Source organism: Thamnophis sirtalis, unplaced genomic scaffold, assembly GCF_051295495.1.
Source record: "Thamnophis sirtalis isolate CommonGarterSnake01/CBP01778 unplaced genomic scaffold, rThaSir2_p1.2 scaffold_7, whole genome shotgun sequence".
Lineage (NCBI taxonomy): Eukaryota > Metazoa > Chordata > Lepidosauria > Squamata > Natricidae > Thamnophis > Thamnophis sirtalis.
In genome coordinates this window covers 94,653,179-94,669,720 of record NW_028261387.1, presented here as the reverse complement: position 1 = coordinate 94,669,720, position 16,542 = coordinate 94,653,179, and the positions used below count along the sequence as shown (strand labels likewise).

Genomic DNA, 16,542 nt, shown 5'->3' with positions numbered 1-16,542 from the left:
TTGCTTTTTTAACATCCCATAGATCCATCTTATCTTACAACGGTCTTACTTCTTCTTCCCTCCCTCCCTCTTTCCTTCCCTCGTTTCTTCTCTCCTACTCCCCTTCCTTCCCTCCCTCCTTCCCTTCCCTCCTTCTCTCCTTCCCTCCTTCCTTCCCTCCTTCCTTCCTTTTCTTTTCTCCTTCTCTCCTTCCTTTCCCCCTTCCTTTCCTCCTTCCTTCCCCCCTTCCTTCTCTCCTACATTCCCTTCTTCCTTCCCTCCTTTCTTCTCTCCTTCTCTCCTTCCTTCCCTCCTTCCTTCCCTCCTTTCTTCTCTATATATAAAGATATAATATAAAGATATTATATCTTTTCTTCTGCCTCTCTTCTATTACTTTTCGATAGGTTGTTTGAATATACAAGGGCCTTTGACTGGAATGGTCAGGATTTTCTGGTCTTTACGAATTTATTTTTCCCAGTCCTTGCGAACGCCCAGTGGATTATGGAGGTCAATATGGTTTAAGGAAGTTTTGGGGTGTTTTTTTTATTTTTATTGATGGTTTAGCAGAGAGCTAGCTGATGGGGGCAGATAAAGACATAATCCTAGAATAAAATCCCGTAGTTGTGTTTACGTAAGATGCTTAACTCAGTTATGCAGCTAATCTCAGGCCATCTGGATGAGCTAGATTGAAAAATGCTAAGCCTCAAAACTAACAGAATCGATCAAAAATTAAACCGAGGCTAAGATTAAAACAGTGGCACAAATTATGCACGTAAATTACAGTGCCCGAGGTAAAACGTTAACGCAGGCAGCTTTCAATATTTTGAGCCCACTTTATCATACAGTCTTTAACTAATTCTGTTTCGGAATCCATCTGTACTAATACATTGTATAGTCTCTTTATATGCATTAAGCTTTGATCTCTTATTTGTTTAAATAAATTATCCTCGACTTGCATAAAACCAATTTTTTGATCTGTTTTCCACCTGGCCTGTAGCTGTCCATACTGGAACCGTTTGGATTACCTTTTCCTCTTTTAATTCATCCCAAGAATTGTAATACACCCCTTTCTAGGATAAGAAGCTGTCTGTAAGTAATTATGTCCTGTTTTTGTACTATGTTCATATTTTCTATTGCGTGTCTAGGAATTGCCCACATGGGTATCTTTATCATTTAATTTGTATTGATATTTTTTCCAGACACGCAGTAGAGCATTCCTTAAAATATGACTTTTAAAATTCTTGTCCACTTTTTTTTGTTATATAGCAGGTAAGCATGCCAGCCATATACCAGATCATACCCCTCGATATTAAGTATCCTATCATTTGTTAAATTAATCCAGTCACTAATTACAGATAAAACTACTGCATCATAATATAGTTTTAAATTGGGTAATTTCAAACCTCCCCTCTCGCACACATCTTGCATTATTTTTAGTTTTACTCTCGGTTTCTTCCCTGCCCATACAAATTTATTAATGCCCTTCTGCCATTCTAACAGGTTCACATCTTTTTTTAAGCATAGGTAGCATTTGGAAAAGAAATAAAAATTTAGGTAAAGTATTCATTTTCACTGCTGCTATTCTTCCCAGCAAGGATAACTGTAACTTTTCCCATTTTTTCATCTCTGTCTGTATACTATGCCAAAGTGGTTCATAATTATACTTATATAACTTCCTGTCTGAGGTTGAAATATGAACTCCTAAATATTTGACCTTTTTAACTATTTCACATCCTATCATTCCTTCTAGTTCTTCTGCAGGCAGCTTTCGATGTACGGACATAACTGAGCCCAGAATATCTGTTGTTAAACAAGACAGTTGTTAAATGAGGTCTTCCCCATTTTACGATGTCCCTTGCCACGGTTGCTAAGTGAATCGCTGCGGGGGGGTGTCGCTGCGACCGTCCTAAAGATGAGTCAGTTACCAAGCGGCTGGATTTTGATCACGAGGCTGCAACGGTCGCTAAGTGTGAAAAACGGTCGTAAGTCACTTTTCTCAGCGCCGTTGTATCTTTGAACGGTCACTAAATGAACTGTTGTTAAGGAGGCCAGCTCCATTGGCCTCGGGGGGCAACTGGCGAAGGGCAGAGTCAAGTACGCCCTGCAGACAGGGAGAGCTCAGGAAAGAGCAAGGACCTCCGTCTCCTGATCCGAGAGCATGGAGGGAAGAAGAGAAGGCGAGACCGACGGAGTCTGAGCCGACTAAGGGGAAGGAGAGTGCTCTGACCCCTTTCTCAAGGCACACTTGGGGACTGAGATGTAAGGAAGTGCCGGTGGGAAGGGCATTTGTCGGGAACAAGGGTTGAATCTGGGGAGCCTCGTGCGCACTTGCCGATGCCTGGAGATTGCTGTACTCTTGGTCTTGCCAGTTTTCCTGCTTCCTTGAACTTGCCCTGGTTACTGTTAGATTAACCTGGCTTAATGGACTACTTATAGCCAGAGGCTTCTGAAGATTTGTGTGAGAGCATTGCTCCGGGACTTGTAGTGAATGTGGGAATGTTTGGGGCCACAGTTGGAGCAATAAAGGGGAGTTAGACCTGTTCTCCGTGTCAGGCCTGCAGCCATCTTTCCATTCGGCTCTTTGGCCTGCCCCAATTTCTATTATTCTGCTATGCATTTTCTATGGTGGGAAAACGGGAGGGGAGATTGTACAGAGTTAGATGATATGTAGCCATAACAACATTCTTTCTAGAAAGCCAAGGTCATCCTTCGTTTTTGCACCTCTGTACCTGAACGGAACTGGATGGATGGAATTTCTAGCATGGCAGTGGGAGATGGGACCATGGGATGGACTTGTGGGTGTGGGGGACAGGATCTTGAACTTTCAATTAGGTGGGGAAAACCGGGAAGCTTTCAGATTCGGGTTTCCCCAGATGTGCCAACATGGCTCTCTTAATAAATTGGAACTTTGAGGAATCCTTTGCCTGGGACTCTGATTTAATTTTGGATGCTATGTGGAACCCTGACATTCTGGTTGTGTGGCTTCGTGCCACGCCCTGGGTCATCACAATCCCCTGGGCACATTCCTAAATTTAAGATAAAATTTAGATTAGGTACTCCTCGACTTACGACCGACTGGTTTACTGACCTTTTCACGTTACGACGGACTACTCACACTTCGTGACTGTTTCAGGTTTAGCATCCATGTGTTGTAAGTTCTCAACAAATGCAAAATGAACACATTTTGAACATTCCACTTTTCAGCAATTCAATGCGAAAGAATTTCCGCCATACTTACCCGGGCCGGCTGGTCCCCGGGGTCCAAATGGGTCAAACCGGGCCCCTGGAGGAACGGAACCAGGGGGGAGTCTGCTGGGGAGCCCGGAAGAGGGGTCCAGGACAGGATTCCGAAATCCTGATCGAAGTGGATCAAAGATCATTCCTCCACCTCGGCCTCTGAGGAAGAGAATCGAGAGTGAATTAGAGTTAGTTTGCTTTAGTGGTTAATGCACCGGGTTAGAAACCAGGAGACTGGGAGTTCTAGTCCCATCTTAGGCAGAAAAGCCGGCTGGGTGAGTTTGAGCCAATCACCGGGAGACGGGGAGTTCTAGTCCTGTCTGAGACATGAAAGCCAGCTGGGTGACTTTGGGCCAATCAACGGGAGTTCTAGTCCTGTATTGGACATGATAGCCAACTGGGTGACTTTGAGCCAATCACCAGGAGACTGGGAGTTCTAGTCCCGCCTTATGCAGGAAAACCCAGCTGGGTGACTTTGGGCCAATTGCCAGGAGACAGTGAGTTGTAGTCATGTTTTAAGATATAAGAGACATCTGGGTGACTTTGGGCGAATCACTGGGAGACTGGGAGTTCTAGTCCTGTCTTAGACATGAAAAACATCTAGTGTCAGGCCTGTAGTCATCTTTTCTTGTGGGTCTTTGGCCTGCCACACTTTCTATTATTCTGCTAGGCATTTTCTATGGTGGGAAAATGGGAAGGGGGATTGTACGGAGTTAGATGATATGTAGCCATAACAACATTCTTTCTAGAAAGCAAAGGTCATCCTTTGTCTTTGGACCTCTGCAACTGACAGGAACTGGATGGGTGGAACTGCCAGCATGGCAGTGGGAGATTGGACCGTGTGATGGACTTGTGGGTGTGGGGGGCAAGTTCTTGAACTTTCAACTGGGTGGGGAAGCTTTCAGATTCGGGATTTCCCAGATGTGCCAACATGGCTCTCTTCATAAATTGGAACTTTGAGGAATCCTTTGCCTCGGACTCTGATTTAATTTTGGATGCTATTTGGAATCCTGACATCTAGGTGACTTTGGGCCAATCATTCTCTTCAGCCCACCCCACCTCACAAGGTTGTTGTGGGAAAAATAGGACAAAGAAAAAGTGTATTAGGCATGTTCACCGCCTTGAGTGATCTATGAAGCAATAAAGGTGAGATATGAAAATCGAATAAATAGAATTTAAAAATTGAGATCTGGACAAGCGATGGGGTGGGTAGATCATCTGTCCAAGGAAGCTTCTAGCTACTTGGGGCATTCTGGGAATTGAAGTCCACCCTGTTAGGAATATAATTCTAGCGGTTGGGTCGGCAATATATAAATCACGTAACAATGTTGTACCCCGTTGTTGTACCTATTAAAAATCGCTAAGGTTGAGAAGCAACCGGGTGAATTGCAAAAAGGCAGCGCTCGAAATGCGGGGTCGACTTACGCCAAAGGATCCAGATCTTGTCTGCCGATATTGAACGGATCAAGCGGATCTGGCCTGAAAGAGAACTCACTTTCATTACAACGTCAGACAACGGATCTACGCAGTGGTGGGTTTCAAACTTTTTTCAGAACCTATTCTGTAGGCATGGCCTGATTTGTGGGCGTGGCTCGGCGATCATGTGCCTGGGTGGGCGTGGCTCGGCGATCATGTGACTGGGTGGGAGTGGCTTGGCAGTCATGTGACCAGGTAGGCGTGGCCAAGTTGGGAAATGTGGTGAAACTCACTTAACAACGCTCTTGCTTAGCAACCAAAATTTTGGCCTCAATTGTGCTCATGAAGTTTCCTTCCTTCCTTCCTTCCTTCCTTCCTTCCTTCCTTCCTTCCTTCCTTCCTTCCTGTGTCTCTCTCCCCACTTATTTTCTTTCGTTCTCTTCCTTCCTTCCTTCCTTCCTTCCTTCCTCCCTCCCTTCCTGTGTCTCTCTCCCCCACTTATTTTTCTTTCTCTTCCTTCCTTCCTTCCTCCCTCCCTTCCTGTGTCTCTCTCCCCCACTTATTTTTTCTTTCTCTTCCTTCCTTCCTTCCTCCCTCCCTTCCTGTGTCTCTCTCCCCCACTTATTTTTTCTTTCCCTTCCTTCCTTCCTTCCTTCCTTCCTTCCTTCCTTCCTTCCTTCCTTCCTTCCTGTGTCTCTCTCCCCCACGTATTTTCTTTCGTTCTCTTCCTTCCTTCCTTCCTTCCTTCCTTCCTTCCTCCCTCCCTCCCTCCCTTCCTGTGTCTCTCTCCCCCACTTATTTTTTCTTTCTCTTCCTTCCTTCCTTCCTTCCTTCCTCCCTCCCTTCCTGTGTCTCTCTCCCCCACTTATTTTTTCTTTCCCTTCCTTCCTTCCTTCCTTCCTTCCTTCCTTCCTTCCTTCCTTCCTTCCTTCCTTCCTTCCTTCCTCCCTTCCTGTGTCTCTCTCCCCCACTTATTTTCTTTCTTTCTCTTCCTTCCTTCTTGTCTCTCTAACTTTCTTTCTCTTTCTCTCCTTCTTTCTTCTCTCTCTCATTCATACGCTCACCATTTCCCTCCTGTCTGCCACTGACAGCTCTCAAAGAGAAAGAAGTGTAAGGACTCCCGCCTTGGGAAGGGGTTGGACTAGATTACCTCCATGTTCCCCATTACCTCCCCAGTGAGCTCCACAGATTCACGAAGCCAGCACACCAAAGCCCGAGGGACTCACCAGTTGGGCTGCCGGCTGCCGTGCGGATGCCGAGGTGGGATCCAGAGAGGGTCGTGGTCTGGGGGGTTGGGGGGTGAGGGGTTCCTCTCCCTTCTGGGCTCTTCCTCCTTGGCGATGGGTGGCCGCTTCAAGGTTTCAAACGGGGAGAGTATGTGATGGACGATCTGGGTCTGTAAGTCCTCCACGTTCCGATATACCCTGTAAAAAAAGAGAATCATTGGACCCTCAGGAAACACGTAGTCCTCGACTCATGACCATTCACTTAATGAGGGTTCAAAGTTACGACGGCACTGAAAAAGTGACTTAGGGCTGTTTTTCACCGTTTACAACCGTTGCCGCATCCCCATGGTCACATGATCAAAATCTGGATACTTGGCAACTGACTCGTATTTACGACGGTGGTCACAGGTTCCCCTTTTGCGATCTTCTGACAAGCGAAGTCCATGGAGGGAAGCCAGATTCATTTAACAACGGTGTTAGTAATTGAACAACGGCTGTGATTCACTGAACAACTGTGGCAAGAAAGGTCGTAAAATGGGGCAAAATTCACATAACAATTGTCTGAATAAGCAACAAAAATTTTGGCCTCAAGAGTTCTAGTCCTGACATAAACATGAAAGCCATCTGGGTGACTTTGGACTGATCACTAGGAGACAGAGAGTTCTAGTCCCACTTTAGGAATGAAAACCATCAGGTGACTTTGGGCCGATCACCAGGAGACAGAGAGTTCTAGCCCTGACATAAACATTAAAGCCACCTAGATAACTTTGGGCTGATCACCAGGAGACAGAGAGTTCTAGTCCTGACATAAACATGAAAGCCATATGGGTGACTTTGGGCCGATCACCAGGAGACAGAGAGTTCTAGCCCCACTTTAGGAATGAAAGCCATCAGGTGACTTTGGACCGATCACCAGGAGACAGAGAGTTCTAGTCCTGATATAAACATGAAAGCCATCTGGATGGCTTTGGGCCGATTACCAGGAGACAGAGAGTTCTAGTCCTGACATAAACATTAAAGCCACCTAGATAACTTTGGGCTGATCACCAGGAGACAGAGAGTTCTAGTCCTGACATAAACATGAAAGCCATCTGGATGACTTTGGGCCGATCACCAGGAGACAGAGAGTTCTAGCCCCACTTTAGGAATGAAAGCCATCAGGTGACTTTGGACCGATTACCAGGAGACAGAGAGTTCTAGTCCTGACATAAACATGAAAACCATCTGGGTGACTTTGGACCAATCACCAGGAGACAGAGAGTTCTAGTCCCCCACTTAGGCATGAAAGCCATTTGTTGTTGCACGGGAAACAGGAGGAGGAAGGATTACTGGGTATGTTCGCTGCTTTGAGTCCTTTATAAAAATAATAAAAGGTGGGCGATCGATCAGTACATAAAAATTAATAAATCCAAGGCTTGCACCATACAGATCCCAGCAAACCCGTGAAGCTGGGTGCGAATGGCCCCCATTTTATGGCAACCCCCCCTTAAACACGTGAAAAGAACTTCAATTACTTGTCGAAATCTTCCAGATGTTCTGGGTCAACGAAGTCGGTTATCTTCAACGTCAGATCTGCCACTTTCTGCGTTTTGGGATCCTGGATGGAGAAAGGTGGGGAAAAAAACAGTGAAGGGTAGAGCTGATGAACCCTAACCCTCTATAAGATAAAGGAAAAGGTTTCCCTAGCTGGTCGTTCCCGCCTCTAGGGGGCGCTGCTCACCTCCGTTTCAAAGCCGAAGAGCCAGCGCTGTCCGAAGACCCCTCCGTGGTCATGTGGCCGGCATGACTCAACGCCGAAGGCACACGGAACGCTGTTCCCTTCCCACCAAAGGTGGTTCCTGTTTTTCTACTTGCATTTTTTACCTGCTCTCGAACTGCTCGGTTGGCAGAAGCTGGGACAAGTCACAGGAGCTCACTCCGTTACGCGGCGCTGGGGGTTCGAATCCCCCAAACTGCCCACCTTTCTGATTGACAAGCTCAGCGTCTTAGCCACTGAGCCACCACATCCCTCTGTAGGAAGTCCTAAAAGTGCTTTCCCTAAAAGTCTTTCCTTTTGATTAATCAACCAAGATAATGAGGGGACTGGAGGCTCAAACATACGAAGAACGGTTGCAGGAACCGGGCCTGGCTAGTCTAGGGAAGAGAAGGACCAGGGGAGACAGGAGAGCATCTTCCAGTATTGGAGGGGCTGCCACAGAGAGGATGGGGGGGGGGAGTCAAGTTATCCTTCAAAGCCCCGGAAGGCCAGACAAGGAAGAATGGATGGAAAACTGACCAAGGAGAGATTCAATCCAGAAATAAGGAGGAATTTCCTGACAGTTAGAACAATATCAACCCATGGAACAGTGGGGAAGTTGTGGGAGCTTCATCCCTGGAGGCTTTCAAGAAGAGACTGGACTGCCATCGGTCAGAAACGGTGTAAGGTCTCCTGCTTGGGTGGGTGGGTGGGTTGGACTAGATGACCTCCAAGGCCCCTTCCAGCACTGTTATTTATTTTATTTATTATTTTTAAAGTTGTCCAGGTTTTGGCACACTGGGGCTAAACGTTGGTGTCTCTTGAACCCAAAATGCTTGCTGGGCTTCGGAAGAACCATGGAGTGACCAGGCCCAGGTGGGGGGGGAGGTACTCCCAGACCTATTACCCACCCACCCCCTCCTAGCTTCTGCTCTGGGTTCAAAAGAGACCATAACCTTTAAGGCAGGCAATGAGACGCAGTCCGTAAGACTTTTGACTGCTCTGAGTTTACATCTCCATCCTTCGGGGGAAGCATTCGGTACAAAGGTTTCTCTTCCTTTTAGGGGAGCCCAAATCAGTGCCCCCCCCACCCCCCAAAAAAGCAGCCTCACCATGACGTTGAGGATGATGCTGTTGTCCATCAGGATGGCCTTCACCAGCAGGTCATGGGAATCGTCCTTCAGTCGGTAGCGCAGAGTGTAGAGATCCTTGTCTGCATTCCAGCCTGCGGGAAGCATTTCCGACTTCCTCTCGTTGTCGGCCGCCTGCGGGAAGAAACCAGGAAGGGGGTACGGTTAAATGTGGGGTCCCTGGTGCTCTCTGAGCTAGGCTGATTTCCTGGGGACGTTTCATGACCCAACTAGGTAATGTCATCAGGGACAGAAGGGAGTGGAGTTTGCTGAGAGGAGGAGGAGGAGGAGGAGGAGGAGGAGGAGGAGGAGGAGGAGGAGGAGGAGGAGGAGGAGGAGGAGGAGGAGGAGGAGGAGGAGGAGGAAAACTGTTGGGTCTCTGGTGCTCTCTGAGCTAGGCTGATTTCCTGGAGACGTTTCATGACCCAACTAGGTAACGTCATCAGGGACAGAAGGGAGTGGAGTTTGCTGAGAGGAGGAGGAGGAGGAGGAGGAGGAGTAGGAGTAGGAGTAGGAGTAGGAGTAGGAGGAGGAGGAGGAGGAGGAGGAGGAGGAGGAGGAGAACTGTGGGGTCCCTGGTGCTCTCTGAGCTAGGCTGATTTCCTGGAGACGTTTCATGGCCCAACTAGGTAACGTCATCAGGGATAGAAGGGAGTGGAGTTTGCTGAGAGGAGGAGGAGGAGGAGGAGGAGGAGGAGGAGGAGGAGGAGGAGGAGGAGGAGGAGGAGGAGGAGGAGGAGAACTGTGGGGTCCTTTGTGCTCTCTGAGCCTGGTTGTTTTCTTGGGAACGTTTCGTGACCCAGCTAGGTAACATCACCAGGGCTAGAAGGGAGTGGAGTTTGTGGAGTGGAATACAAGGAACAGGAGGAGAGGAGAGGAACAGGAGGAGGAAGAGAATGATTTTGGGGGAATATAATATGATAAATATAATAAATATAATATGATAAATATAATAAATATAATAAATATAATAAATATGATAAATATGATAAATATAATAAATATACAATCAATACAATCAATACAATAAAAACAGTACATATAATACATATAATAAATATAATATAATACAATATAACACAATACAATATTATCATATCATATAGCATAGCATGGCATGACATGACATAATATAATATACAGAGCTCCGAGTTTAAATGTCCACTTTTTTCTATTTTATCTTTAATTCCTGCACTGAATCCCTACCTACAGGCTGTCCTTGACTTGCAAAAGTTCATTTAGTGGCCGTTCAAAACCACAACAGCACTTACGACCACTTTTCACCCTTACGACCTGACCTTTGCAGCACCGTGAATCCAAATGCAGATAATTGGGGAACCCGGTTCCTATTTACAACGGTCGCAGTATCCTGGGGTCGTGTGACCCCCTTTTGCGAACTTCTGGCAAGACAAGCCAACGGGGGGGGGGGGGGGAGGGGGGAAGAGCCGGATTCACTTAACGATGGTATGACTAATTTAGCCACAACAACGATTCACTTAACACCTACGGCAAGAAAAGTCGTGAAATGGGGCAAAACTCACTTAACAAAATGTCTCGCTTAGGCTCAATTGCCGTCCGAAATCAAGGGCTACTTTTTCTGACCCCGCTCGTCCTACACCAAAGCACACCGAGACAAAGATACTGCAAGGATTTATTAACACACAGACAGGATCTTGGCAGCAATCCAGCCTGCCAAGATAGCCACGAAAGTTCTCCAACTTTAGTGAATACGTTGACTGCTGCAAAAGGGGCGTGTGCACAAGCAGTCCTTTTTATAGTCTTGAGAGGAGCCTAATTACCACCAGCTGAGTGCAATTATCTCCTGTAACTGCGTAACTGTTCCTTACGCCTATTAGCTCTCCGTTGCCGGGCATCCAGAAACAACTCCCTTGTCTCCTCCCCACTGCTCCAATGCATGACGTCAGGATCACACTCCCTTGTCTCCTCCCCACTGGTCCAAGGCTCAGGCGCCTCCTGGTGGCCAACCAGCCTCTTTGCGCCCTGCTCGGAGTTGGAACCCTGTCCAGGGTCCTCCACATCCTCCAGAGCCGACTCAGAGGGCCCCTCGCTGTCGGAGTCTGGTGGCAGCTCCAGCGGCTCCTGCTGGGCCACAACAACTACCTATATCCCCCCAATCTACTGTTGACCTCACCCCCTTCCTAAGAGGTGCGTAAAGGAGGCACCTACCGTCCCTGTCTTTCTGTCCCCATTTATCCGTATCCCTTTCCTGTATTCACAATCATGTTTATACTTATATCTATCATCCTATCCTCACTGGACAAAACAAGCAAGCACATAAATAAAAGAAACGCAAGAGGCACATTGCAGCACACAAAATGTAGCCTTTGTGAGCAAACCGTTCGCGTCGGTGATTTTGGGCGCCTGGCCAGCCTCAAACCTGCTGGGGCAGAACCCCCCTCGCCTCCGTTAGACCTCCAAGCTACCACTCAAACACCCCCAGCTTCCCCCCCTCCCACAGAAGAAGCAAGGGGGTCCCCTTAATTTTCTCAGGGTGCTGCAAAGGGTTTTTTCAAACCCGATTTTGCTTTTGCCCCCCCCAAAAAAACTCTCCGTGGGGTTTCTGAAGCGTAGGCTGGCCTGCGCAGAATTCTGTCAATTGATAAGACCAAAGCATTGAATAGAATAGCAGGCTTGGAAGGGACCTTGGAGGTCTTCTAGTCCAGCCCTCTGTTCAAGCAGGAGACCCTTACAGAATGACAGAATAAGAATAGTTGAAAGGGGCCTCGGAGGTCTTCTAGTCCAGCCCCCTGCTCAAGCAGGAGACCCTTAGAGAATTACAGAATAAGAATAGTTGAAAGGGGCCTCGGAGGTCTTCTAGTCCAACCCCCTGCTCAAGCAGGAGACCCTTACAGAATGACAGAATAAGAATAGTTGAAAGGGGCCTCGGAGGTCTTCTAGTCCAGCCCTCTGTTCAAGCAGGAGACCCTTACAGAATGACAGAATAAGAATAGTTGAAAGGGGCCTCGGAGGTCTTCTAGTCCAGCCCCCTGCTCAAGCAGGAGACCCTTAGAGAATTACAGAATAAGAATAGTTGAAAGGGGCCTCGGAGGTCTTCTAGTCCAACCCCCTGCTCAAGCAGGAGACCCTTAGAGAATTACAGAATAAGAATAGTTGAAAGGGGCCTCAGAGGTCTTCTAGTCCAGCCCCCTGCTCAAGCAGGAGACCCTTATGGAACTACAGAATAACAAGAGTTAGAAGGGACCTTGGAGGTCTTCTAGTCCAGCCCTCTGCTCAAGCAGGAGACCCTTGCAGAGTAACAGAATAACAAGAGTTGGAAGGGACCTCGGAGGTCTTCTAGTCCAACCCCCAGATCAAGCAGGAGTTCCCATCCCATTTCAGACAAACGGTTCTCCAATCTCTTCTGGAAAATCTCAACTTCTGGTGGCAAGCTGTTCCACTGGTTAATTGAAAAATTTCTCCCTATTTCTAAGTTGAATCTCTCTCTTTTCTGTATTAAGAACGGTTGCAATATTTGGATTTGGCTAGTCTAAAGAAAAGAAGAACTAAAGGGGGGGGGGACATGATAGCAGCATTCCAATATTTGAGGGGCTGCCCCAAACAAGAGGAGTGGGGTCAACTTATTCTCCAAAACCCTGAAAACAGGACAAGAAACAACGGATGGAAACTAAGGAGAGAAGGCGAAACTTCCTGACAGTCAGAACAATTAACCAGTGGAACTGCTTGCCACCAGAAGTTGTCAGTGGAGGTTTTTAAGAAAAGACCTGGGCAGTCATTTGTCTGAAATGGATATAAGGTCTCCTGCTTGAGTAGGGGGTTGGACTAGAAGACCTCCAAGGCCCCTTCCAACTCTGTTATTCTATAATTCTGTAAGGGTCTCCTGCTTGAGCAGAGGGGTGGAATAGAAGACCTCTGAGGTCCCTTTCAACTCTTGTTATTCTGTCATTCTGTAAGGGTCTCCTGCTTGAGCAGGGGGTTGGACTAGAAGACCTCCGAGGTCCCTTCCAACTCTGTTATTTTGTAATTCTGTAAGGGTCTCCTGCTTGAGCAGGGGGTTGGACTAGAAGACCTCCGAGGTCCCTTCCAACTCTTGTTATTCTGTCATTCTGTAAGGGTCTCCTGCTTGAGCAGAGGGGTGGACTAGAAGACCTCCGAGGTCCCTTTCAGCTCTATTTCTGATTAACAGCACGCAGAGAAACGTGACTTAAGGTTTTTGTCCCCCATAAGAAATCAAGGCAGTCCTGCTTATGGTGACCCCTAAAAATCTGGGGTCCCTGCTCTCCAAAAATAGAACCGCACCCTTGTTATGGAATTTTCTGCATGTATGCTGTAAATATAATTTTCTCTCAGGCCGTTTGTAATTTGGGAAACGGCAATTTTGTGCAATGTTTATATATATTATATGTCTATATATGGTAGGCAGGCCTGCTGTTTTTATATTTCACGCTCTATAGCAGTGTGTCTCAATCTTTTGTCACTTTAAAATATCTTTTGTCCCCCGATTGAAACCCCTTTTTTTTTTAGAATCAGGGCTTTCCAACTTTGGCCACTAGGTGGTAGGACTTCAACTCCCAGCGTCCCACAGCACGCAATGCATTCTGGGAGCTGGAATCCGGCCCTCTTAAAGGTGCCACCTTGAGAAACAAGCACCCAGATTTTTTGAGTTCCTGAGCAGTTTGGGTCCCTTTTACCTTTATCTATCCTCTGAAGACTTAAGTCTTGGGAGCTGGATTGATTGACTGATTGATTGATTAATCTTAATGCACTTATGACTGCAGGACTGTCACTTTGTGGCTTGTTTCCTTACTATTTATATTTATATTGATTGTTTCCTGATTGCTTATTTGTACCCCATGACTTTCATTAAGTGTTGCACCTTATGATTCTTGACGAATGTATCTTGTGTTTTTACGTACACTGAGAGAATCTGCACCAAAGACAAATTCCTTGTGTGTCCAGTCACACTTGGCCAATAAAGAATTTCTATTCTATTCTATTCTATTCTATATTCATTCCATATTCTATTCTATTCATTCCATATTCTATTCCATTCCATTTTAATCTATTCTAATCTATTCTCTATTCATTCCATATTCTATTCTATTCTATTCTCTATTCATTCCATATTCTATTCCATTCCATTTTAATCTATTCTAATCTATTCTCTATTCATTCCATATTCTATTCTATTCTATTCTCTATTCATTCCATATTCTATTCCATTCCATTTTAATCTATTCTAATCTATTCTATTTTCTATTCATTCAATATTCTATTCTATTCTATTCTCTATTCATTCCATATTCTATTCCATTCCATTTTAATCTATTCTAATCTATTCTATTCTCTATTCATTCCATATTCTATTCTATTCTCTATTCATTCCATGTTCTATTCTATTCTATTCTCTATTCATTCCATATTCTATTCCATTCCATTTTAATCTATTCTAATCTATTCTATTCTCTATTCATTCCATATTCTATTCTATTCTATTCTCTATTCATTCCATATTCTATTCTCTATTCAATCCATAATCTATTCCATTCCATTTTAATCTATTCTATTCTATTCTATTCTCTATTCATTCCATATTCTATTCTATTCTATTCTATTCTCTATTCATTCCATAATCTATTCCATTCCATTTTAATCTTTTCTAATCTATTCTATTTTCTATTCATTCAATATTCTATTCTATTCTATTCTATTCACACACTGCCCAATTCTCCCCATAGGGCAACCCCTGGGTGCCAGGTAGATGAATGCATTTATTAATAAACTACAAATCAACCTCATAATTTCCCAAATAAAAGAAGAAGAAAACTCATTACAAAGGAAGACACGAATTCTGATTGTTATCGTTATTATTATTGTTGTTGTTGCTGTAGCTGTTATTTTCTTTTGTTCATTAAACATGAAACTCAGCCAACTGAACATTTAAAGATGCGTCACAACTTCACTGGTGCTAACGCTTGATATGGGTGGCTGCCAGCATCTGAGCTATCAACCAAGTTATCTTCTTATCCGTGGCTGTTGTTATACTTTATTCATTAAACATGAAACTCAGTCAACCGAACATCCAAAAACGTATTATTGTTATTATTGTTATTGTGTGGTTAACCTTTGGTGAGATTCACAGCCTTTGGGGCTGGTTGGTAGCTCAACAGCTCGAGTCCTAAACAACGACCTAGGAATTGTTGTTGTTGTTGTTGTGATTATTATTGTGTGGTTAATCTTTGGTGAGATTCACAGCCTTTGGGGCTGGTTGGTAGCTCAACAGCTCGCGTCCTAACCAAGGACCTAGGAACTGTTAAGGTAACGTTGGAGGATATAAGCTGTTCCAAGTAGGGTGTAGAATCAGAATGTTCAAGTCCGATAAATTTAGAAATAACAACAACAACAACAACACCAGCAGAACTGCAAAAAACTGCGCTATTCGGAACATCTTATATTTTAAGAAGGTCCTTGGTTGATACCTAGGATGCTGGCAGCAAACCGTATCAACCATTAGCGCCAGTCACTGGTATTTGCGATGCATTTCTGAATGTTGGCTGAGTTTCATGTTTAACGAATAAAAGAGATGATAATAATAATAAAGAAAAAAAACACCACCCTACTTGGAACAGCTCCGACGCAGTGTTTCTCAACCTTGGCAACTTGAAGATGTCCGGACTTCAACTCCCAGAATTCCCCAGCCAGCATTCGCTGGCTGGGGAATTCTGGGAGTTGAAGTCCGGACATCTTCAAGTTGCTGGGGAATTCTGGGAGTTGAAGTCCGGACATCTTCAAGTTGCCAAGGTTGAGAAACACTGCTCTGACGTTACCTTAACAGTTCCTAGGTTTTCCTTGGTTAGGACTCGAGCTGTTGAGCTACCAACCAGCCCCAAAGGTTGTGAATCTCACCAAAGATTAACTACACAATAATAACAACAACAATAACAGCAACAACAATAATAATCATTTCCAAAACAATAATAATTTCTAAAACAATAATCATTTCCAAAACAATAATAAACATTTCCAAAACAATAATAAACATTTCCAAAACAATAATAAACATTTCCAAAACAATAATCATTTCCAAAACAAGGCACTCCGTATTCCAACCCCGCCCCAAAACTTTCCACCCCATCCAGTCTCCCCCTCCCCACTTGCTTCCCCCCCCCCGGAAAGCAGGGAAAGTGGGGGGGGCGTGCAATGATCAAGGGACGCTTTTGCCAATCGGGGCCTGGATCCCGACTGCGGAGTTGCAACTGGGCGCCCGCGAGCCCCCTTCGCTTTTGCGGCCTTGCGCGCTGCCCCGGAGGGGTCTTGGCCTTGCCGGGGGTGGGTGGGGTGGGTCTTACCTGGTCCCCGGTGCCGAGACAGCGGTAGTCGCGGGTGATGAGCTTCCAGTGGACGAAGCAGAGCAGGGCGTCCTGCCCGCAGCCCAGCTCGGGCGCCACCGAGTTGTACAGCAGCTCCAAGCCGGCCATGGTGCCTCCTCCGCCGGGTCCTGCAAGACAAGCGCTCGGGGAAGGAGCAGGGAACCGCCTCCCCAGGCCGCGGGGAAAGCGAAAGCGACCGCCCGGCTCCGCCTCCCGCCGCGGGAGCCGTCCGCTGGGCTGCTCCCGTGCTCCCTCCTCCCACCGGGGCTGCAGCAGAGCCCATCCTCCGCAGCCCGGCCGGGGAGGATAGGATGGGGGTTGCAGCCCCGAGGATCCGTGAAAGAGGGTATTTGGAGCTCGGCTTCAACTGGGGGAGGGGGGGGTTCCTTGGTGCTCTCTGAGCCTGGTGGTTTTCTTGCAGACGTTTCGTGACCAGACTAGGGAACCTCATCAGTGCTAGAAGGGAGTAG

The 16,542-nt window shown here is 46.1% G+C and overlaps 1 protein-coding gene across 1 annotated transcript; it reads right to left on the bottom strand.

The window, feature by feature from the left end:
• Positions 1-3,235: 3,235 nt before the first annotated feature.
• PSMF1 (proteasome inhibitor subunit 1) lies at positions 3,236-16,256 on the bottom strand (the record flags this gene model as incomplete). The annotated part of the gene is given in 6 exon segments (XM_087720643.1): positions 3,236-3,375; positions 4,642-4,695; positions 5,859-6,056; positions 7,373-7,455; positions 8,706-8,858; positions 16,052-16,256. Coding segments are annotated over 6 exon segments (757 nt in total), but the record flags the coding sequence as incomplete, so codon positions are not given.
• Between the last annotated feature and the right edge of the window lie 286 nt (positions 16,257-16,542).